This window comes from Chroicocephalus ridibundus, chromosome 1, assembly GCF_963924245.1.
Source record: "Chroicocephalus ridibundus chromosome 1, bChrRid1.1, whole genome shotgun sequence".
Taxonomy (NCBI): domain Eukaryota; kingdom Metazoa; phylum Chordata; class Aves; order Charadriiformes; family Laridae; genus Chroicocephalus; species Chroicocephalus ridibundus.
The window spans coordinates 205,852,824-205,876,590 of record NC_086284.1 but is presented as its reverse complement, the minus strand read 5'-3'; the positions used below and the strand labels follow the sequence as shown (position 1 = coordinate 205,876,590).

Sequence of the window (23,767 nt, the reverse complement as noted above, 5' to 3'; positions counted from 1 at the left end):
GCTGACATACAGCCTTGGGACTTTCTTACCTAAAACAGTAAAATTAATCAAGTTGCATCAATTTGCAGATCTTTCAGGTTGGGGCTGGCTCGCAGGGTGGCGAGGAGATTGCAGGGAGGGAGTTGATATCCTGATACTGTCTTGACCAGCGTGTTGGTGGAGCTGAAGGATTCACCATCAGCCCTCCTGCGTGTGCAGGTAGAGCGCATGGGCGCGGGATGTCACAGGAAGTGGTGGTTTCAATGTGTGTGATGTTCAGAGGCAGTGAGCAGCATTTAGCAGCAACATTTTTAGTTCTTTTATTGATTAAAAATGCAGTCTGGGGTCATAGCAACTTGTTATGAATTTCAGCCACATTCGGCAATAGTTTTATCTGAGAAATAGTTTGGACGTTGGTGGTAGTTTCCCTCTTCCCTCCTGGGTATACTGATGATGGTGCAGGACGTGTGGCTCCAGCCCGCCCTTCCCTGGGAGAGAGGAGCCACCACTGCCCTCCACCAGGACAGCCACTGCTCATCCATCACGCTGCCAGGAAAATTTCAGGGGAATGTGTCTGAAATCTCTTCTTTCAATATGGTTTAATTTGGTGTAAATGGCTTCAATGGCCATTGTGACCAAGCTAAAACCCAGTGGCGCTGTGTATCAACCGAAGGCTGGACCAGGCTGCAGAGTCACTCCAACACCTGCTCTTCCCCTCTTGACTGCTGAGCACTTGGACAGTTGCAATGAAAAGTAAAATAGCCACACCAGGAGAGCTGGAGAACATCTTATTTCAGGTGACCTCTGGCTGGAGCTAGGGAACATCTCTATAAAAGAAGAGCCTTGGCTCAAAGCCCTGCATGTAGCAGAGTGTGGTTTGGACCTCAGTGAATGTTTTTCCTTTGAGTACCGGATCAGGGAAGAATAGCTGCCGTACCTCACTCTTCCACTTTGTGATGCCAGGCTTTTTTCCCTTTATTTTTATACCATGTCCCTCAACTTGTGTATTTTGCTGATATGAAATTAATTTTTTCAGGATTGCGTTTTGGAAGGTTGATAGAAATCTTTTTTTTCTGGTTCTGCTGCTGAACCAAAAAAATCAATGATTGCTACAGCTCCCGCGGTGAGAACCCTCTGCTCACATTGCCGTGAGTGGTGCCGGGAGTCTAGGGAAACCCAAAACAAAAGCAGCAACTTAAAAGGGAAAGAAACTAAAAGGGACCACACCCAACTGCCATAAATATTGAAATTCCTGTTGACTGCAGTGATTCAGCAGAGATCTTGGTCCTTAATACCACAGGTAAGTTTACTATATAAGGCATACATCTCAGCAGCAAAACCAAACCTTTTGATGGGGGAAATCACTTCGGGAAAAGATCTTTTAAAAATCTTGCATTGACGATAATAACATAAAGGGATGAAAACTGAAGGTGTGATTAAACGGATTAAGTCCAAACTTTGTTGCTTCTCTGAGAAGACAACAGAAGTAACCTTCAGTCAGGAAAAAATGTAAGAAGTACAATTTTTCTTTTCAATAGGGTCTTAAATGCTGTGTTCTTGTAATAACAGGCACAATGTGGTGCTTTTATTCCATGGTTTAAAGGATGTTTAATAGCTTAGGTAATGGAGGTTCCAGCACCCCTGCGTTGCACAACTCAGATACCGTCCCTAACATGTTTTGCAACAAAAGAGCTACTTAAATGAAAGCATTATTGTTACTAACACCCAATTCCTACTAAAAACCCCACAATGCTTTTTATGCAGGCAGTTATTATTTTTATGACTAGTTATCCTAGTATACAACTAATTATTACCACTACTATTAATAGCTGCCTGCATAAAGAATGTTGGTTTAGGTGTTTCTTTTTTCCAAAGTCAATGGGGAAACCTTTTCTGCAAATGTTTTTTTAAAAAATATGGCAGATCTACTAAGATGCGATACACTGCTCAACTCAGCCTTGCTATTAGGGTGCTCTGGGATCTGGGCAGGTGCTCAGAGCCTCACGCTCCGGTTCCTGCTTTCTTGACAGCCTGCTCTGATGCAGAAACCAAGTCAGGGCTCTCTCTGCTTCTTTTGCCCATCCCATTCTCAGCCAGCATGGGAGAAGGAGAAAAATGCCTTCTCCTCCTCCCCGCAGGCTCCAGCAATGAAGGTAGGTCTGGCTCCAGAGTGTACGTCTCCATCCAGCAAAGCTTTTAAGCACGGGATTAATCCATCCCCATTTAGAAAACTGCAGACACAGCTACATTTTGCCAAGCGAGACCTGGGAGCATACGCCAATTAAGTCACTTTGGTAAGTGCTTTGGTGAGCAAGGATGGGCAGATGATATGGGAGCGCAGAAGGGCAGCAGGGAACAGGAGAGAGGGAGGGCAGCTCCGGTGGCATCGGCGCCGCAGGAGCGGGGAGGGCTGAGAGTCAGAGCATGACTCAGAAAAGCCCACTTCTATTTCAGTGCCTGTGTGGGCTCCGGTGTCACCTTCTCCAAGTCACTTCACTGTGCCATTACAGTTAATAACAGCGACCTCCTTGACAAAATCCTTCAGAGATTTACACACACGAAGAGCACATTGTGAAAGCCAAGTGTTAATGATGACATCTTTGGTGAAATTACCTGGCTTCAGTGGTAATTTCCATTATCTCTCTAGAATTTGCTTGAAGTCCTCGATTCTGACCTTGGGGACGCAGCTGGGATCTCATGACTGTCTTCCACCGCTTCACACATTTGCAGTCAGGATCTGCCCCATTGGCTCAGGGACATGGAAGGAGACACGAGTCAGGACGAAATGCTGAGCTCACGGGCTCAGACTAACCCTCCAAACACAATGGGCAGATTTAAGGGCAGCCAAGAGAACGTAAAGCCTGCTAGCAGCAGGCTGTGCATGTCACATTCATGTGATCCAACATCAACGCCCGCAGGGATAACAGCAGCTTTCAGGCGAGTTGTTTTCCAGAATGAAAACAACTGAGTGGATGGGAAGGAAGGTGAGATTTCCATTAGTGGGAGGAAAAATGAACACGATAAATGAAAGACCGGCTCAGCTGAAGAGCACGGCCTCTTTCAAGAGACACTCGGCACTGCCCTGGGCTGAACCCAGACTTGGCAGAAGAAAGCAGGGCACAAATCCCGATGTTCATGTTGTCCCAAACTATGTACTCAGAGTACTCCCTGATATCCAGGCAGCCTGTCGCCGTGACTGCTCCTTACCTTTGGTACGTGGGCTGTTAATTCACTGGTGCATTTGAAGAGCCTGATGAAAATGTCTCTGATGATCTCAATTTGGAAGGCCTTCTACAAAATGCTTCACGGGAAAGTTTCATTTTAGGAGATGTACATACCCGAAAAAGTGCTAAAGACTGTATTGTTCAAGAAAAATGTATGAATTGCTGTCATCTAAAATAAGCAGCTAGCGCAGTTTGATGTACAGCAGAAACTTTCTGGATGTTATAAAAATAGCCCCGTGCATTAATCTGACAGGTCTAGCCCCCACAGAGGTGTACAAAGCCTTAGCGCTAGCGAATGCCTTCTGATGATGCCTTGCTGAGTCACTACATCACCAACTCCTGACAGAAAGCCTTCGTCTAAATATATACTATATGCCTCGCTAATTGCTGTGATGTGTAAAACAGGGCATGTGAGGATGATAGAGGTTACAGGGGCTGGACTATGATGTTTAATTATAAGCTACAAAATCCCAGCATCATAAAGATTGTTTCCGTTAGTGATCTGACGAGGCTTCTTACATCTTACTGCAAGATGTCTGTGGCTTTAACTCAGCGAGCGCTTTCCTTTTCCCTCAAGAATAGGAGAATTTCGTCTTAAAAAACAAATTAAACAAATACTTCTTATACTAAATGTGCTTAACCTAAAGCTTTCTCCCTATTATTTCATAAATTCCTTAAGATTATAGAGGCTCAGCTAGCTTAGTAAAGATGAATTGCGTGTGATCCTGGGAATACAGCCATTGCATTAGTTATTCTTCCTTTCCATTGTGTTAGGCTTTTTGTAAATAATCTGCATGTTTAATCAATGGAGGCTAATTAAGAAGACAGGGCATGCTTTATTGTTGTATTAAAACCTGTTCATTGCCGTAGGCAAGATGTCATCAACATTTCTAGATGAAAATTACTACTTGTGATATACATCATGGAGAATTTTACTGTAATCATTAAAAACGCTAAAAGAATGTTTTGTCTCTGGGTACAAACAGCAATATGCAGATTTACAACTGTGTAACCTAATGCATAAGGCACCCATGTATATGGTATTTTGAAAGAAAGGGATTGTAATGAATTTGATTACTTCTTCCTATAGCCCTAAATTCAAGGATCCCAAAAGACAGAAGAATCTCTTTAAACTACCTCCAGAGCAAGGCTGCTCTACACATCTAAATAAAACCAGTCAAGTGCTAACATCAGTTATTCCACTGTAAACGTGGACTTTCTTCAGTGACTTTAACAGATTTTTTCCTAAATTCACAGTGGTAACTAAACAGTTACCACTGCCCCAAACAGCTGAGTTACATGCCAAATAATATGGTGGAGTAAATGCCACTTAGGGCCAGATCTATCAACTTTGCTTGTACAAACAATCGCATTGATTTAAACAGGATCAATCAAGTCAGCAGGATTCACTGAGGCAACTTCTATGTTAGCAGTAGGAGCAGCACCGCGGGGTGAAACGGCTTGTGCTGGGGGGCTGGTGTCTGTGCCGGCAACGTGGTGGAGAGAAGATGCGATTTCAGCCGAGCTCCCACTTGGCCCCACAGTTGCCCATTACCAGCTGGAACAAGCACAGTAAATGGGAAATTCGCCTCAGAAATGTTCTCCTGATCCGATTTGAAACATGGATGTGGGCATATCCCCAGATGGCCCCAGGCCTGACAGTATCTGGTGTGCATTGTCATGGTTTGCCTAAGAAAAGGAGTTGGGGATCAGTCTTCACAGTTCACCACCATCAAGGGCTGGGTCATTCCCATGACTGGACTTGTTCAGGAAGCAGCCACCAGCTACATACATTTAACCTGCTTAAAAACCTATATTGTATGTGTATTTTGGGGTACAGACTGATGCAGAAAGTAAGGCTCAGTGAAAGGTACATCCCTCGATGAAAGATGCCAAGGAGGAATTCAAGGAAGGACAAGAGTTTTACCTCTGACCAAAGGAAAACATTTTTTATTAACCAGTTGAGGGCCAGAAATGATTCCTACTATGGCTACATGGTACTTATGTATGTATGGAGGGGTAACAGTCCTTGACCTAATTAAGAGGGTGGCAGGATGGTCTCCCGCAGAGGGATGTTGCCTGGGACAATAAACCCGTGCAGATCCCCCAGGAGACCTGATCTGTGAGACTGGCTCTACTTGTGGATGTTTTACGCTAACTGGGTGATAACTAAGCCTTCATCTCCACAGGGATGGTGAGCCTAAACTAAGACCCATGGGACAGGCAATGGGTGCCCGAGCTCTCCTGGGTCTTCTCCACGGCATCCCGGGGGTGGGACTGTACGTCCCGCCTCCCTTGGTGCCTGCACGGCTGGCTTGTCGGGGCGGAGGGGGGCAGGACAGGCAGGGACATCTTCGGGTGATCCTGGGGAAAGCTCAAGTGTCTGGGGAAAGGCAGAGCATGGGGAGGGTGGGAGCCTTCGTCAGTGCTTGAATAGGGTCTCAGTTTTCCTAGGATATTTCCCAAGTGTATCCAATTGGTGTAATGCTGCTGAATCGTAACGACTGCTACCTAATCTGCGCGAAACAGCATCAGTTCCACTTAACCGGGATGTGCCGGGGGAGGCAGGGAGCCAAGCACAATTACATTGCTACAAATTCCTGATCGTTGCCTCTCGCAATGCAGACAGAGCAAAATAAAATCGGGAAAGAAGTAAAACGCTGTCGATATCACTTGTTTGATAAGGCATTTTACCTTATTTGTTTGCAGCTTTATAAATGAGACAGCTGCTTTGCTTTGTACCTCAGTACTCAGCCAGTGTGCGTGTCCTTCAGTGCCTCTGTCTGTTCCATGTTTCGTTGCCGAAACACTGGTAGGAGACAAGCCAATGGAGGCACTCCAGTGCCAGTACACAAACAGCCACAGCTTCCAAGACAGACAGAAATCCAGGAAATTCTTAAAATATATATATCTACATACACACACACAGATTTTATTTTTTTTCTACTGTGAATCTTTAGGGAAGTTAATATATTGGTTATTTTCACCAGGAACATGCCAGCCATTTGATCAATGCATTTAGATATTTCCATCTACTGTGTCTGATTTCTCTGCTGTATTTTGCAGTTCTGCCTTAGACCCAGCTAGACAATATAACTCTGATAGTATTTTGGCTATTTGTTATTTATATGTCAAATCCACTTTAAAGTTCTTAAATTCTTTTCAAAACAGTTTTCAAGCAACGGTGGAATCGTTGGTCCATGTTCTTAGTTAAGAAATGATTGCTTTAGGACAGTTTCTCAAATTCTATCTATTTTAGCATCTCCTTGGAGGCTGCTCTCAAACAGTAGAAGTTTAGGCCAATTGATTACTCTGCCTCTCCCTCAGGAGAGACTCTGGTTTCTTCCATGCTTGTTACAGACATTTAGCCATTCCACAGTATAATATATAGATGTGCAAGTACACATTTTTTTCTCAATACAAATCCTTCAGCTGTAGGTGACTTTTAGTATCTGTCCTCATCAGACACAATATGTTTATAAACTTACGGAAAGTACTGTAAATTCATAATAAATTATATGAGTAGGTGACTGAAGATACAGTCCTTTGAGGTCAAAAATATCTTCAGGTTCCCTTGGGCTCTCTTAGGGCACCGTGGGCGCGGGATCTCCCTGGAGCAGGCTTCTGTGGGTGCATAATTAAAAGCACAACGTATGGCTGCCCTTAAGAATCTAAGCCATTAGGAGAGTCTGTGCATACAAGGATTTGGTAGGCTGGGTCTTTCAAGTGGTACCTACGATTTTGGAAGAGTAATCAAAAATTACGAGCAATGTATCAACAAGATCTAGATGTATTTTTTTTTTATTCTATTACTATAATTTCTCATCTGGAAGAAAGAGTTCTGTAGATCCGTACGTACTGAGATGATAACTGCTGTAGTCTTATCTTTGATCTAATTCATTGTTCTGAATTGTTGTTGTTTGATTTTAATTTTGCATCTTTATTCAAATATTTTTGAAGTAGCCAGATTAACATAGTGTTTAAAATTTCCCACTGATCAAAAGGTGTTATTGGGAGTTTTGCTTCTCTCATGACAGCAAAAAAATGCAGTAAGACACAAAAATTCTTCACTTTTTTATGTGTTTATTTATGTTTTGTCACTATTTGTCCTCTGTTAATCCCAGTTTTTTCATCTACCTCCTCAGTAACCCATTGAGTCACTCACCTGGCTTTCAGAAAGTTCCCTCTCTGGATAAATTGAGACAGAAGCCTGAACCATTCACGCTCTCCACACTACAGCCAATAATGAGATTGTTTATAAATTATACTACAATGTGCAAGATCTCATTTGATTATACCTTAACTATTCTGTTTTTCCCTCCTTACCTCACAGATGATGGAAATGCTTAAAACAAGTTAAGGTAGTATGACACAGACTAATGTAAGTGTGAGCATGGCATCCAGGGGACAAGCTGTGTAATGTTTGCGCGCTTCTGCCAAAATACGTTGCATGGCTTTCTGCTGTTGTCTGGTGTTTCTGATGTTAGGCAGCATGTTCAGCAACATGTAAGCATTTCGTTTGGTATTTATATCCCCAGCTTTGGTTTTGTGTAGTCTTTTTCAGTAGCTTGTGGCAGCTGCTAGTGGCAAATCTGCAAGCTGTGTATGTTATTCTTAAGTATGTTCTGAAGTACCTACAAGGATCAGGGCCCCATTGGATATGGCTGTTTAGAAACCCGCTGTAGAAATGTTGACTTGCGCAATTCAAATGGGTCAGAAACAGTATCAACACTTCTTCTGTGCTTGCCGGTGGAAAGCAGCAGCTCCCAGTTTGCCTTTTCCAGAGGTGAAGCCTGGTACTAGTGCAGCTGGCTGCTGTGTACGGCTCTGCTACCCACATCTGTGCCTTTGCGATGTGAATGCTTCATGACGACTCTTCTGTTGTCAGACATCTTACAGTCTGTGACGGGTGCTACATTTGAATTAAAAATGTTATGTTTTCTCAATACTCTGTTAAAAAAAAAAGGCTACTATGGACAAATATGATGTTCTCTGTTCGTATACTTCTTTTGAGCTTAGCATTTGTAATGCTTGTGAAGGTGAGACCTACCATGATATCCTGAAACGTACTTACCCACACAGATCTTCTGGTGCTGCCTGGTATTGAGAGGCAGAACTCAGTTATCCCCTGCCTGGGTGTCTACTCACCTGGGATTGCCACTCATATTTTAAGCACAGTGGTGGTTTTTGTCATGAGGATGGTCAAATACTGACCAGGTTGCCCAGTGAGGTAGTGTCGTCTACTCAGAACTTGACTGGACATGACCCTGAGCAACCTGCTGTAGTTGCTCCTGCTTTGAGCAGGGGCTTGGACTACGCGACCTCCAGAAGTCCCTTCCTACTTACAGTTGTCAGTGATTCTACGATTTCATGACTGCACGGGTGGGGAGTTGAGTGAAGTCACCAAAATAACTTTCGCTATGCTGTAAGCTTTCATTTGAAACCAGATCACCAGAGGTCAGTGCCCTGGTGACTGTTCCGCTTTTCTGGATAATAAAATGGAGATTATCAAGTGCTGATTATTACTCTCAGTGTACCCAGTTCAGCCACTTGCAGCTGAGCTACACATGTAGGTATGAGTTGTATTTTCTTATCATGCAACAAAAATATCACTTCACTCCATTGCACCCAATACGTGTAATACATGGGGAGTTACAGCATGTGTTGTTTGAGAACGGGGTGACTTACCAGGCACATATCTACTTTTGAATTATTGGAGCTATGCCAGCTGACACTGACAGCTGTCTGCGTGATGTTGTTATAGCTCTTCTCAAGTTTCCCATGTAAGATCCCTACCTCTGTTCCTGAGACATTAATGATTAGACTGTCAGAGCTGAGAAAATCCACCTGGCGAGCAAGGTCACCTTCGCTGTTCTCAGTAACAAAGGAAAACACCAGGCTAACAAGGCTAAAGAAGTCCTAATTAACGTCAATGGTGAACTCAAAGCTGGGGAAAAACAGGGCTGGCAAAATAAGACTTTACAGAGGTAGGATTGTTTTCTGATTCAGTTGCAAGAGAGGCCTGGAAACTGTATTTTCAAATATGGTTAGTGCTGGGAATGGGTTGCAGAAAAGAAAAGGAATCAATAACGGGTTTGTGATTTCCCTGCCTCCTTCTCCTTGGTGAGTCCCCGCCACCAGTCAGAGCCTCTGAGACTCAGCCGAGGTCCCCAGGCAGGAGCGCCGTAGATCTTTGTTCCCACCTGCCAAAAAGTCACCGTGCTCCTTCTTCAGCTCAGGTCCTTGGCTCCCCAACAAATGTGGCTCCTCGGGGAAGCTGGAGCCATGACACACACACAGAGATGCGCTATCCCACAACATCCTGCCTCGTCCCCTCGCTGGCAGGAGACCTGCCTTCCCCCATCCTGCACAGCAAAACAAAATGACAGCCAACGTCTACCCACAGTTGTTGTGCGTGCTAAATAGAAGTCCCACAGATCATTTTTGATAGGAGCCAACTCCCAGGTCTGTCTCTACTAGCACTTAAGGATCCTGAATTTGCCTTTGAGTCTTGCCGCACTGTGCCACTGTAAGAAGAAATGGTCCATCCTCCCAAAGTACCCAATTAACCATTTTTGCTCCCATTTTCTTCCCCTAAACTACTCGTAGTACAAAGTTCAGATTCGCTGAATTGGGCTAATTCCCCTGGTTGCCGCCTCCCTCTTCTCAACCCTATGACCCCCATTACAGGATTGCTGCAACCAGCCGTCTCTCAGACACCCAGATCTGGCAGAGAACTGCTGAGACGTGCAACGTTTCAGCCTATTCATTTGTATAATCTGGGTGTTTGATGCTGGTCTCCTTACTCAGACATCTCCGGTTTCTGTGAGAGCCCGGCGCCGCTGGAAGAAGCCCGGTTTCCCCACTGAGTGCCCTTGCACGGCGGGGATGTCTACAACTCAGTTCTCTTAATTTACAAGTGTGAGGCAGCAGTCCATAAATGAGAGTGAGCATTTTTCGGTTTTCAGTGCCCGTATCTGGATAATAGCACCTGCAACCATGTTTTGAATTCCAGAAAGAAATATTCAAATTAGATAAGACGAACAAAAATCCCACAGCCTTTTCAGCAGTGGGGAGAGTGAAGCAGAGGAAACAATTCCCTAAGGGTACTGTGAGCTTCCAGTGTTGGAGTCCCTGAGGGACAAACGATTCAAACACATCAGAAGTAACAGTGGTGCAATTAGCCTGCCTTGGGGTAAAGAGTGGTCTGCATGACCTCCTGAAGTCCTGTCCTGACACATTTTTGTGTGATTCTGTTAGTTTAAATAATGTTAGCAGCCTCAGCCACAAAATGTTATCACCATTCTAAATTGCACGCACATGTAAGTGGCTGACACCAGGACACAAATTCATTGGTAAGAGAGGACAGACCTGAAGAAGCACTGCAGAGGGTTGAATGTCACTATGTCCCTCTTGCACACATACACACAAGGGTGAAGTCCACTGCACGCTGTTTCTGCCTGTTAGCGTAAGATCAGGTCAATATTACATAGTCGTCCAACTCCAGCAGCGTCCACAGAGCCAGCCATCGTGGCCCACTGGATCATGCTCTCGTGTTCCTCTGCAGAGCCTGTTGTCTTGGCTGACTTCCTCTTGGAGCCTCGGAGTATCCATCCTTCACCAAATCCTGCAACACAGTTACTTTCTCCAGTTATGTCATTCTGAACAAATGACTGGAATGACCTACAGCGCAGTTTAATCCTTCACATGAAGGTCAAATCCTCAGAAAATTATTCACAGACTGTCATCATTGATCAAAATGGTCTCCTACAGTTTCATTCAGCCTTCAGTCGCACACATCTCTGACCATGTCAGATTAGGAGATGGGTTTCCAGCATCTCTCCCAGGTGGCTTCTCTCCACAGTCTTTCAGTAACAGGGACATATGCCTTGGGATTTACCACAACACCCTCTGCACTTCCCAGGCAGGGACACAGCTCCTCGCGGTGATCCTGGGTGGTCAACACTACTACTACCGCATGCCCCTTCGTCTGCCCAACAGCAGCATTAAGCAAAAGCTAACGCTCTCTGAAACCATTACTGTCCAGCTCACTTGCCTACTGCTCGGTTTCCTCTGTTCCCTGTGTTTAGATATTCTGTGCACCACATAGCTAGGCATGCCCTGAGGCAGGTCATTTCTTGTCTCATGCCCTAATGCCTGGCAGCCCTTTGCTGCTAGATACTTATGCTGGCCTCTGTCATCTCCATAAGGTCTTCTATCCTGACATTTCCATTTGACCCAACCTGTCATGCTTGCTCAAGCTGCTGTTGCAGTGCCACCTTTGGGGCTCTGGGATCCATCCATAACAAAAAAGAGTAACACACCATATCCTCCTCTGCTCCCATCTGCTGTTTTCAGCCGTGTGCTGATCCCCTCCAGCACTGCCAACTTTGAGCTCAAAGTCTTATTATTCAGGGAGTAAACAAGAGCACATGTGTTTATCACTGGAACAATGTGTAGGCACAGCTCTCCTTTTTCTGATGCTCATATTGCTCGTAACCCAAAAGAACAGTGCTTTTCAACTTTTAGCGAAAGCACACTCTACTCATTCATTTTTGAAAATATAGTTATGACTCAAGCAAGCAGTGCACTCCCAGGCAGCATCCGTAGCCAATCCAGCATATTAATATGGCTGTAAGGGATGTGAAAGAGCTTTATGCAAATGGGGACATGAGAGAGATGCTGGACCCAGCCCAGCAAAGCACATTTTTTCCTGGAAGTGCGTAAGGAGCTCTAACGAACTCAACAGGATGATCCATGGACTGAGAGGTGTGCTCCCATCTAAGTGGTTTGCTGGCTGAGGGCCACAGACCAACTTTCTCCCAAAAACCCATGGGACAGCTGGGAAAGTGAAATCTGCCCAGTGGAATACCAATGCCTCTCTTGCCCAAAGGTTATCCAGCTTCTTGACATGTGAAAATCGCAGGGTCTTTATCAATGACAGTGAAAAGCTCGGCTGACCTCAGGCCTGCCTTCCTTCACCAGAGCATAATTATAAGACTTCAATAAGGCTGACCAAACTTTCTTCGTCATGAGTCCCCAAAATGCCAACCTTTTCCTGTGGCCAACAGCCACCAGACAGATCATGAAGATCTGAAGCAGGGCAAAGTTCTTGGGGTTGTTCATGGATTAGAGCAGGGTCCTCTCCCATGCTTGCTGTGGAAGACAGTTTGGCTGGGCTTGTGTCTGAACCCCACGTGGTCTGGCTGTGCTGATGTCTGCAAGCCCAAAGCCTGCCCTACCACGGGGACTCCTGTGTCAAGTGGATGCTGTCAGTCCCATGGGAACCACAGTGCTTGGGAACCAAGGAGTGAACCACTCACCACACAAGGCCAAAGGATCAGAAGTTATCCACTGTCATAAGAGTTGGATTTACTGTGTATCGTTGTCTTGAAAACCCTTCGTTTATAATGGCAGAAAGTGATATCCTTTCTCTGCATTCAGACTACCCAAAGAATTTAGCAGGCAACAGGGACAGAAACGGAGACAGACCAGTAGCATCTTATCAACCTGGCAATGTATTAACCTGGCAAGTTATTATACATGAGTTCTGATAGAATTGGCTGATGCTGTTGCACACACTGCTTTACCTGTCTTCCTGGTGAACAGCTGTTTCGGATTTTCCAATTGTTCAACATGCTCATCTTTAAGAGCATTTTGTTATTTCTTAAGATATTCATAGTCCTATTGACAAGCCTGCCAGCACCATGAGACCTCAAGTGCTCATCTTCCTAATCACAGCATTTTCAGAAAAAAAAAAATGATCCTCTGAAAGACTAGAGAAAAAAAAGACTCTATAATGGTGCCCTTGGAACAAGTTCCTTTCCCATTCCCACTTCTGTTTCATATCAAAATGTGTACTGGAAACCATACCTCCTGCTGTAGAGAACCATCTTCAACAGACTTGGAGTGGTGTAAAGGGTAATTAATAGGTTATTCCCATCTCTAACCTCTGTGACACAATTACAAAAATTGCAAAATACAAGAATCTTTCCCTGCTGGCAAATGAGATCTGTCGTTAATTTTGGTTCTCACTAGAGAGGGAAGGGTGGTTAAAGGCAAGGAGAGCATGTACCTCTGTAGCTCCCTTTGTCAACCAGCAAGAAAAGGCAGCAGGTTTTTTTCATTTTGGTATAGGCTCCAGACACATGAAGCACCACCATCTGGATGCTAAGGAAATGCAGAAAAAAAGCAATTTCACTGAAATGAAGACACACAGCTATCTTCAGCCTGTTATATATTAAGGGGAGGGCAGTCATTCTCCAGAATGCCTGAAGACAGCTCTGAAGGCAGAGCTCGTATATTCTCAGAGGTGCTTGAGCTCAGATCAACTTTGAGGGGGAGAAAATATTGCTTCCATCCAGTTTGTGCCAGAGGAGATCTCAAGAAGTAAATCAAAGGACACTAGGGACGAATCTTTGATAAAAGCATATCAAAACTTTGTTTAATTTGTTTGCACTGCTATTGTAAAGCAGACTCACCGGAGACAATAAGATCTACAAATGGAATATGTTACTAAATCAGGACATGACTTACTGGAAGGATAAGTAATGATTTCATCTAAGTCGTTACGTCTCCCTATCAATAGCATATCTCTGCGGGGAGCGTGCTCACCTCTGGCTGAATGTCATATAATCCCTGTAGGACAGACTTTGGATGCCTGACTCAAGGACATGACAAACTCAACCATCGGAAAATCAGTGGGTCAGTCGGTCCCCGGTTGAGATCAATTGTGCATAGATAGGTACAATCAATGGTACATGAAATATCCAACACATAATCCCTTCAGTCTGTAAAATTTGCTTCTGACCAGATATGTGGGAAAGGGACACTTGTTAAGACAGCAGAGAAAGGAGGTGTTTCTACTGGATACAGGCATATTCATGGGTACCACAGCCTCCGAGTCTGACACAGCCCAGGCACGTACTCATGGGGTTGGTGTGTGACATACATTGGACCAAGTGAGCATGCGTCACACAGTGGGTAGATCTGGGCATGTGCACCTCCAGCCTACTAAATCTTTGGGGCAAATATCCAAAATCCTCAAATGCTGTCCAGGCAAAATTTCTGGACAGAGCAAGAGTACATGTACATGGAGGGGCCTGCACCAGGTTAAAAATCAGGATGTTGGGCAGCTTTTCAGACAGCCTTGCTTTCTCCCTGCATCCCTCATCTCTGCCCTTCATACTGACAAAGTCTGTTTTGTGCTTTTCTTCCCTTAGTTGTTTTGATGCAGCTGTTCTTCACACTCTTCCTAAATCCTCGTCCTTAGCTATGTCAACTTCTGGAAAATTCCTTCATTCCCACAGTGTCTCCATCTTTGTCTGTTTTGTTCTTTAAAATGTTTCCCTCCCTCTTCTGTAGGAAGGTCTCCACTCTCCAGCACAATAATGCCAGATAGTTTCATTTAACTATGCAGCTATAGCCAAAACCGACCCCCTTATTTTACCTCACATGCCTACCCTGTTTGATTGTAGTCAGGAAACCTATTATCTTCTGCATCCAGGCACTCATGGATATAACACCCATAACACCCTCAGTGCTATTTGCGACATTATCACTATCTTTCTTCTTCTCTCCAGACTGATGCTGTCATTTAATCCTGATGACATTCACTCAAAAGTGTCCTACAAAAATTATTGTGATTTGTTTCCACACTAAGGCCCTGATTGCTTCATCCTCAGCCTCTGTGACCTTCTCTGTTCTGGCCCTCTTGATGCTCACCTTGTCTTCCGTCAAAATGTCACAGCTAAAATCGATTTCTTGCTTCAATTCCCTAGCAAACCACACTAAATCCTTTCACTGCTTCGCCTTCATCCTCTTTGTCAAGTTCATGGTCCAACCTTTCAAAAGTTTCCATAAAACCACTCCTATGGATTTTCTTGCTTAAGTCCTCCTTTCCTCCAGTCTACCATTTTCCCCTTCCTCTTCATGGTCCATCCCCTTCCCTCCTCCCCTTCTCCCATCTCAGGCCTCCTGCAACACAGAACCTCCTCCCACAGTGTCACCACAGTGACTTGAAGATGCTCAGTCTTCAAGTTTTACATAGGCTTGAGGTATTTTCAGGAAATCAGGCTTGTCTGTGCTGTTTTCAAGTTATCCTTTGGTCTCCCAGCTACTCCTACCTCTGGTGTTGAGGTATTGCCTTCAATGAGACACATGCAATAGCTCTCTTGCTCTATAGTCCTTCATGGAGACAAAGTACATGCAGGGCAGCTGGAGGAGAAATCAATGCCATGCTCCTGCCCAAATTAGCCTTGCTTGAGTTTACCTCAAAGCAAACCAGAGTCAGTCTGGTCTTCATCTGCAATTTGTTTTTGTAGCAGGTGACCTGCAGCTCATCCTGAGTTGAAAACATCCTTTCCTGGGAGGGGAGACATAGCTGCGTGTTTCCTGCCTCCATTCTAAATTATTAGGAATGAGGAGTATTTTAAATGCCTGTAAAAGACCTAGCATTACATTAAAATTATGTTGAGGAAAAAATCCCTCTGGAAAGTGAAAAGGCATTTTTGAATCAGATTTTGATAGAGGAAGTGTCTCAGGTTGTCTATGTCCAGATTTATTTCTTTTTTCCCCCAGGGAAAAAAATAAAGGAAAGTGACGGTGTGACCACAAGATACTGTCTGAGTAGACTATTGAACAGAGTTTAGCATAGTGCCCGCCATCCAGAGGACATTCATTCACCTCTACCTTGTATATGGTGCTTGAGCTGGATATGAGACTTAAAAATATTTACTGTAACCTCCCTGAGCAGCTTCTTTCAGCTCTGTGATTTACAAAAAAATATTTGCCTGACAGCAGCCGCCTCCAAAGTTTGTAATGAATAAGTGAATTTTCAGACTCCTTAAAGACAACATTCATAACAGATTAGAAAGATCAGGGGTGCCACAAAGATCTCTAAATAACAAGAATTAGTTGTGATTAAATAGAACACTGTAGAGTGGAGAATAAACTTCTCAATTACTTATCAAAGTTAATCAACAAAAAAGAGTACAGGTATTTTATACTGATGTTTAAGAAAACACGTGCAAGAGTAATTCATTCAAGTTTATGATCCAAAGTACTTGTAGGTGGGTGGCGATTTTGGGTGCCCTGCAGTAGACTTAAAGGGTTAAGTTTTTAGAGGCTGGGTAGTCGGGCTTTTTTTTTTTTTTTGGAAGATGAAGGTGATACAAAAATTACATCCAAAATTAGAAATTTGAAAGGGCTAATCCCATTTTGCCAATGTCAGCCATGATGGACATCATGTCCTGCAGCAAAGATTTTCAAGTCATTTGTAATAGGTTTTCAATAATGTTGCAGTGTATGTGCAAGTCGTAATTTAACTGCATTGCTTGTACATTTTCTGTCTAGTTAATTATAGCCTGTATAAAATATTATGATGCTCCATTCACATGCTTAGAACTTAATTAATTTGTAGTTTACATGCCCCTAGTAATAAATATCTCTCTGTGATCTTGGTCCAGAGACTTATAAAACTGCAGAGCTTTTCATCAACTTTAAAGGGAACTCTGCCACTGACAGTGTAAAGTTTACTGAGTCCTGCAAAAACTGCCTCTTTCACATAACCTTTGATGAGCAGGTTGTATGAAAGGCAACAGGCAGTATTTATAGACTACCCGCGTGAACAAAACCACCGATTGCACTGAGGCTTCCTTGAAAAGCCTATGAACCAGGTCGTAACTTGCTGCTGCTGGCCTGGGGATTCGTACCAGTGCAGTAAATAGCCGATGTCACTTCCCAGGTAGAAAATTTAACACAAAAAATCATCCAGGTTGGCTAAATACACTTCATCCTAGTGATGTGCAGGGTATGACAGTCTCCTCTTACTACCTGTTGGACAGGAGCTGCATTTCTAATTAGAGCATCCTGAAGACTTATTCCAGCCTCTTTTCAGGAGCAGTAAACCCAGTCAGTCAAATATGTTTTTAAACATTGTCTGATAGAAACATCTTGGAAAAAACATGAATATTTTGCTCAGGGGAATAAAAAACCAAGGAACATATATTCCTTTGGCAGGATTTGCTAAACACTGTGCCATTATAGAATAATACAGTCATGTTTCTTGCTAAGGATAGCAGCTGCCTGGAGGAACCCAATTAGGTAACTTGGACGTTTACCCAGCTAATCAGAAATTCTCATGTTCCTATTTTTCCTCATCACCAATGATACTACCAGAAGATGCAGCAAACTATTTCCATGATCCATTCCATAAAGCAGAAAGTCTCCCTCTCTGCTTTAGCGTGAGGCACACACAAGATCACTGTAAGCCATGCTGTTGGGATTCAGGTGCCAGCCTTTTTTTCCTTTTAAATCTGAAACTACACACGCTGCTTGAAAATTTAATGACTGACTGGGTAAATGGTGCCTGCTGGGGAGTTTGAAGGGAGGTCAATGCTGATTCGCCCTCAGGAGAGGAAGGCGGTTGAGTGGTTGACACGGCACCTTGGGCTGTGGGTTCAGGCCAGGCAGCAACGTCCTGTGTGACCTGGACTTCACTTGCCCGTGGTTCCTCCTCTGAGACTGTGTGTGCTAAAAGGGTTCACAAAACAGCTGGATATATTTGTGGAAGAAAGACTTGCAAGGTCCTTACATGCAACGATGCCTGTTGGACTCCCAAAGTCCCCACACGTCAAATTGTTGGAGGATAGTACAATACTCTGGAGGGACATCCTTATGGCTTTCCTGTCCTTCTGCTCTGCCCTAAGCATCCACTGCTGGCCACTGACAGAAAAAAGGTACAGACTGAGCGGACCTCTGATCTGACCTTACGCATAGAAGGGGAGAACTGTGTTTTCCCACCTGCCTGGGGAATGCCTCTTCCCTGGGGAGCACTGCCACACTGGCTTCTGGTCTGCCATGGACTTGGTCCTCCACATGTCCTCATGCTCCCACTGCCCCTGTATTTATCTCATTACAGTATTTATACCATTACAGTAATGCCTCATCAGGCCACTCCATAGGAGAGCAGGAGCTCCCAGGAGCACTGGCTCAGCAGAACATCCTTAGTTCAAAAGCTCGGCCCAGGTCACTCTTGCTCGCAGCACTGCCTCACTTCTTTCTTGTGCAGTAGAGATCTCAGTTTTACTGAACATACACAACGCCCAGATTTATTTGCCAGAGTTATGAAATAGACAAGCTGATACAAGAACCAGTCTCCACCAAGGCTGCAGGAAAAAAAGGTTGTAACTTCCTATCAGAGCCACAGCTCCATCAGGAAACAGGAGGTTTCACATGAGGGAAGCACAACACGTAACCATTTAACAAAAACAACCTGAACCCGCTGGGGAACCAGCAGAATTTACAGGCACTGAGCTGGGAATGGCAATCCATCCCTCGCGGTCAGCACAGCACCATCAGCAAACACTGGAGTAGTTAATATTTTGAGGTAGTTTTAGCTTCATTTGTGTATCTTGATAGATGACATTTCCAAGACGCTACAAGTCTCTGCTGACTTGGACCTATTATTAATTGTGTACATGCAGCTGAACTTTGAAAAATCCTTACATGCCAGAGAAATAAAGAAGCGAAGTTCCCAGAGCTATTTATGCAGGGAAGGTTATTCCCTGAGGCTTTTTATCAGCCTTCCAGTCCCATTCGACCAGAGGCAATTGCTTTATGCTGCTACTACAAAAGCGGATCTGGAAACCTACCTGTGGCTTGACCAGGGTTCAGCTCCCTGCCCTTTGCCCAAGTCCATTTTCTCTTTCGGTTCTGTTACTCCAGCTAAATGTGTGTGGGAGTTTTCTCACGGCTGATGTTCCCAGCAGGTATAACCTCGTGTGGGGTTTTGTTCCTCGCTGGCTCCCTGGCTGCCTGGCTCTCAGCCATAGGGATGCCCATATGGTCTCTTCCCTGATAGCGCTCCAGCAAGGAGAGCCAAAGTCCTGCAGGGCCATCGGCACTGTCCCTGCTCCCAGGCACCCTGCAGATGGCTGTGGGTGAGACGCTAGCCAGAGCAAAGCCTGCAAAGGGATAAAGGGAGGACTGTCATTTGAAACACTGATGTAAGGCAGGAGCTGGAGGACAGGTTTCATCAGAGTCACTTCTGGAGCTGCTGGTGACTCAGGTGGCTGTGCTGACAGTGGCTGGAAGGGGCAGCTGGAAGAGCTCTTGAATAACACCTGTGAAGACTCCTGCAGACAGTTTAATGTAGGAAACTTCCTGACAGACACATATGGAAACAACCTGCGCAGTTGGAGCCCTCCTGAAAAAGCTACCAAGGACAAACTCTCATCCCCAGCATTGTGCTTCCCCAGCTCTTCACCACGAGAAGCACAGCTAAAGCCCTGAGAGGCTTAAAGCTGCTGTTACCCAGAATGAGACCAGTGGAGAAAAAAATGTACTAAACAGTTGTTTCGGCAGCTGAAATGACTGTTTTGGTTTCTTAGCAACTGTGGGAAAAGAAGCTGCTTGAGATCTGAGCTGTCTGGTCAAATCCAGCAGGCATACCTCCATGGAGGACCACCCTCCTCCTCTCTGCTCATCAGCACAGGGAAGCCACGCCGCTGGTGGGAAGCCCTCCCTGCACAAGGGAGGATGGCAAACAAGCCCACCTCAGTCTGCTGAGGGACCAGGCGACAAGCTGCCCATCAGAGTCTTCATGTGTGGTTCCTCCAGACGTGGAAAGGTTGTGTGGGATTAGACTGCTGTTTACTTCAATGAGCACGGAAAGGACAAGGAAATCTTGCACTAACTGCTGCAATCAGCGATGTTCCCAAGTTGCACCCGAAATAGGAATCACAGCGGAGGGGAAGTCAGGTTGTGGCTCTTCCGTGCCTCGGCGGCAGGGCAGGGCTGGAGGGGAGCAGGAGGGCACTCCTGCGGCTCTGGCCATCAGCCACGCAAACTCTGCAAACTACAACTGAGTGTGGTGGGAGCCCCGCGTCCTCCCGCGCAAGGCACTCGCCTCCTCTCCTGGCAATGCAGGTGGCTCAGTTACAGCATCCTTCAAAGGTTGCTGTTTTGTGATCACGGCTTTTGAGTGCATGAAAAGCTGTTTACGGCTGTTTTCTCAGTGATCAGCAGTGTCAGTCTCTCGCAAGTCCCTTGAGCAAATCCACAGAGAGTAAGGGCTGATTTTTGCCAAACAGTTTCAGATCTCGGTGAGCGTCTGTGCTGGCGGAGGTTTCGGCACTGGTGCAGGATTTGTCCTGGTCTCTGTACTGGAGCAGCCATTTCATTGTTTTGGTTTCTCAGGGACAGTGTTTAAATCATTTAAATTTATGCCTGTTACTGACATACTGGCCGTGATCATTGCTAATAGCTCATTTCCATCCATACTAACACTATCTCATTCATTCAGATATAAGTATAAGGATGCTGACCTGTAGTTAATCCTACACATCCCTGACTTTTAATTTAATGACTATTAAATATTAATGGGAGCAGAGAGTGGAAGTCAGATCACCTTTTCAACAGCTTAGTGCCCCCATCACCAGGCTGCAATGTCATCCTTGATCTTCCTTTTTTATTCCCTTTCTCCCAGTTTCACTTACAGGACAAAGAAAGCTGCATTTTAGAGAAGACTTTGCAGTCAAGCAGCTATTGCAAGGATTAGGGCTGAACCAGGATATCCCAGCTCCTGGGTGAACATTCAAACCACCACACTGTTGGATAAAAAAGGGGGGTTTTTGTCCACATCCCAGGAGAGGGCCCTACGCCCCAGCACAGAGGCTATACTAGAGAAGAGGTGAATGCACACAGACACAGACACCCGTGAGCTAGATCCTCCAGGTGCTGTGCAGAAGGTAATTTGGTATTCAAGGAGAAATGTGGAGAGTCTAGTGGTTACAGTCCGCCCCAGCTCATGGATCTACCAGGGTCTACCAAAGGCTCTACCAGAGGCTCTGGTGCAAACCTTCTTCACTGCAGTGCCATGTGCCCTGTTGTGTTCCCAGACTGGTGGGGAGAAAACTCTCCCGGCTGTTCTGAGCTATGGGAGTGAATCCTCCCTTCTAGAGGAGAGAGCTGAACATCACTCTTTCAGTTCCTGATGAGTGTTATAATGTCTTCATTCCCACAGGAGCCACCATTACTTCTTCTGGTCATGCTTCAACAAAAGAAAGCCATGTTCCCCACAAGACCATACACAGAACACTTCATTTTCAAGCCTCTAGGTCTCGGGACAGTGGGCGACAGTGGTGGTAGTGGTCTAGGGATCTCTTTCTCCACATCTTCCTATGCCTTTTTTTCTCATGATCTTTTCTTTTGCATCAGGAAGTTGTGACTGCATCCTTACAACAGCCACATCCAGCTGCTGGAGGTATTTGTCTGTGCTTAAATCCATGTATCTTCAGATTATGATATTTTTCTGATTGTAAAGCTAATGAGATAAAGCAGAACTCAATCAAAGAAGCAGGGCTTGAAGTGCATTAATACTTAATACTACCTTTTACTATTGTAATTATGACTTATTTACTTTTTTAATTGCTATCTGGTTTACTTATCTCTATAAGAGACATTTCTCAAGAGTATATTTCTGACTACAGTGTTTTATTTTTGCAGAAAAATGCGGGCATTTAGTGAGATGGAAATTACTTCCTTATTATTTAAAATTAATTCAGCCTGTCAAAATGAGCTCATTGCCATGCACAGTGCTTCCTTTTTAATTCAGTCTCAGCCTTTCTAGCAATTGAAATTCTGTGCTGAGATGATGTACATAGCAGGCTTTTTATACATATTAAACCCTACGTATTAGGAGGATTAAGGCCGCATATACATTTTAGAATAGGGCACATAATTATGAAACAAGTTTTGCAGCAGGGATAAAAGAATGTCAGTTTTCCATCGGTCTTGTAAACTGCTTTGCTAGCCAGGAATGAAGCTGCGAGGATGCCTGATGGGAATAGGAGGGACTCTGTTGCCTGCTCCTGCAGGACTCGTAATTTTGCTAAATCAGGACAAAAGCAGAGGAAATATTTACATATAAATAATTGGGATGCCAGTGCTCCCTCCTTTTCTCTTCTTGGAATAAAAAAGAAGAGAATGAAAAGCAGAAGAGGACAATGAAACTTGTGATGGGTATAGGAAGAGAAAACCTTAATAATGGGAGAAAAGTACCTGTCACCAGTGGAGGGAGCAAAGAAAATAAGGGGGGAGAGGGGGGAAGGAGAGGCTTCTGACAGCAGCACCGTGCCGTTCTGTTGGGCTCATAGGAGATTCTTCAGGATCAAAAATCAATTAGGAGAGGGGTGAGAAAACAAAAGGCAGCTTTAAAAGATCTTCGTACTTCCCACTCTGTCCTCTGAGCCGTTCTCAGCTCCTGCTGCATTCCCTCCTCGTAGCAGCTGAACACGCTTGTGGCAGAGGTTCAGTCCTCTGGAGTCAGACCAGCGTGTGAGGAAACACCCCAGTGATTCACCTGCCCTGGGCTGGTGTCCTGATCATGCTCCCTGGAAAGAGAACAGCAGGAAAAGAAGAGTTGGGACGGAGGGAGTGGTCAAGGAAAACCCTTGCTTGGGAGGGCACTGTAAAAAGAAGATGACCATGGAAATGATTTTTGTATTCAGTGATTGAATCAAAAAACAGTCATTAAAAAATTTCAATCAGCTTGGGCATACCTTACACAAGATATTCAGTGTCAGTCCTGTCTCCAAGAGGGAGGATGTGGGGAGCAATAGACGTGGCAGTGTTACCTCAGTCCCTGGGGAGCTGATGGAGCAAATAATCCTGGAAACTATTTCCAAACACAAAGGACTAGAAGGTGACTGGAAGTAGTCAGCATGGATTTACAAAGGGGATATCATGCCTGACAAACCGGGAAACTTTGTACAGTGACATGACTGACTCAGTGGTCAACAGGAAAGCAGTGGACATTGTTTATCTTGACTTTAGCGGGGCTTTTGACAGTGTTTGCCATAACAACTTCACAGACAAGCTGACGAAGTGTGGGCTAGATAAGTAGACAGCAAGGTGGATTGAAAACTGGCTAAACTGCCAGGCTTAAAGGGCTGTGATCAGTGGCATGAAGTCCAGTTGGATGAATGGGAGAAGTTGTTGATGCACCAGAAGGTTGTGCTGCTGTCCAGAGGGACCTCGACAGGCTGGCAAAATGGGTGGATGGGAACCTTGTGAAGTTCAACACAGGGAAAACCCAAGTCTGGCACCTGGGGAGGAACAACTCCATGCACCAGTATATGCTGGGGGCTACCCAGCTGGAAATCGGCTTGGTAGGAAAGGACCTGGGGTCCTAGAAGACGCCAAGCTGACCATGAGCCAGCAATGTATCCTTGTGGCAAAGCAGGTGCACAGGATCCTCTGGTCAGCACTGGTGAGGCCACACCTGGAGTGCTGTGCCCTGTGTTGGGCTTCTCAGTGCAGGAGAGATGTGGACGTACTGGAGAGAGTGTAATGAAGGGCTAGGAAGATGATAAAGGGGCTGGAGCATCTCTCCTATGAGGAAAGGTAAAGAGAGCTGGGATTGCGCAACCTGGAATAGAGAAGGCTCAAGGGGAACCTTATCAGTGTTTATAAAGACCTGATGTAAAGAAGTAAGGAAGACAGAACCAGACTCTTGGTGGTGCCCAGGGACAGCACCAGACACAACAGACACAAACTGACAT

General features: G+C 44.9%; 1 protein-coding gene across 3 annotated transcripts in view; it reads left to right on the top strand.

Moving 5' to 3' along the window:
* The window catches only part of LHFPL3 (LHFPL tetraspan subfamily member 3), a 256,819-nt gene that overhangs the window by 210,842 nt on the left and 22,210 nt on the right, over window positions 1-23,767 (top strand). Inside the window, exon 3 of one of the 3 annotated variants that reach the window (XM_063323476.1) lies at window positions 7,537-7,564. The exons of 1 other annotated variant lie outside the window; for it this stretch is intronic. In XM_063323476.1, the coding sequence (XP_063179546.1) occupies window positions 7,537-7,553 (17 nt within the window). In that variant the 3' untranslated portion in view covers window positions 7,554-7,564. Of the gene's footprint in view, window positions 1-7,536; window positions 7,585-23,767 lie in introns of all 3 variants that reach the window. One more of the 3 variants, XM_063323475.1, reaches the window with a different exon arrangement.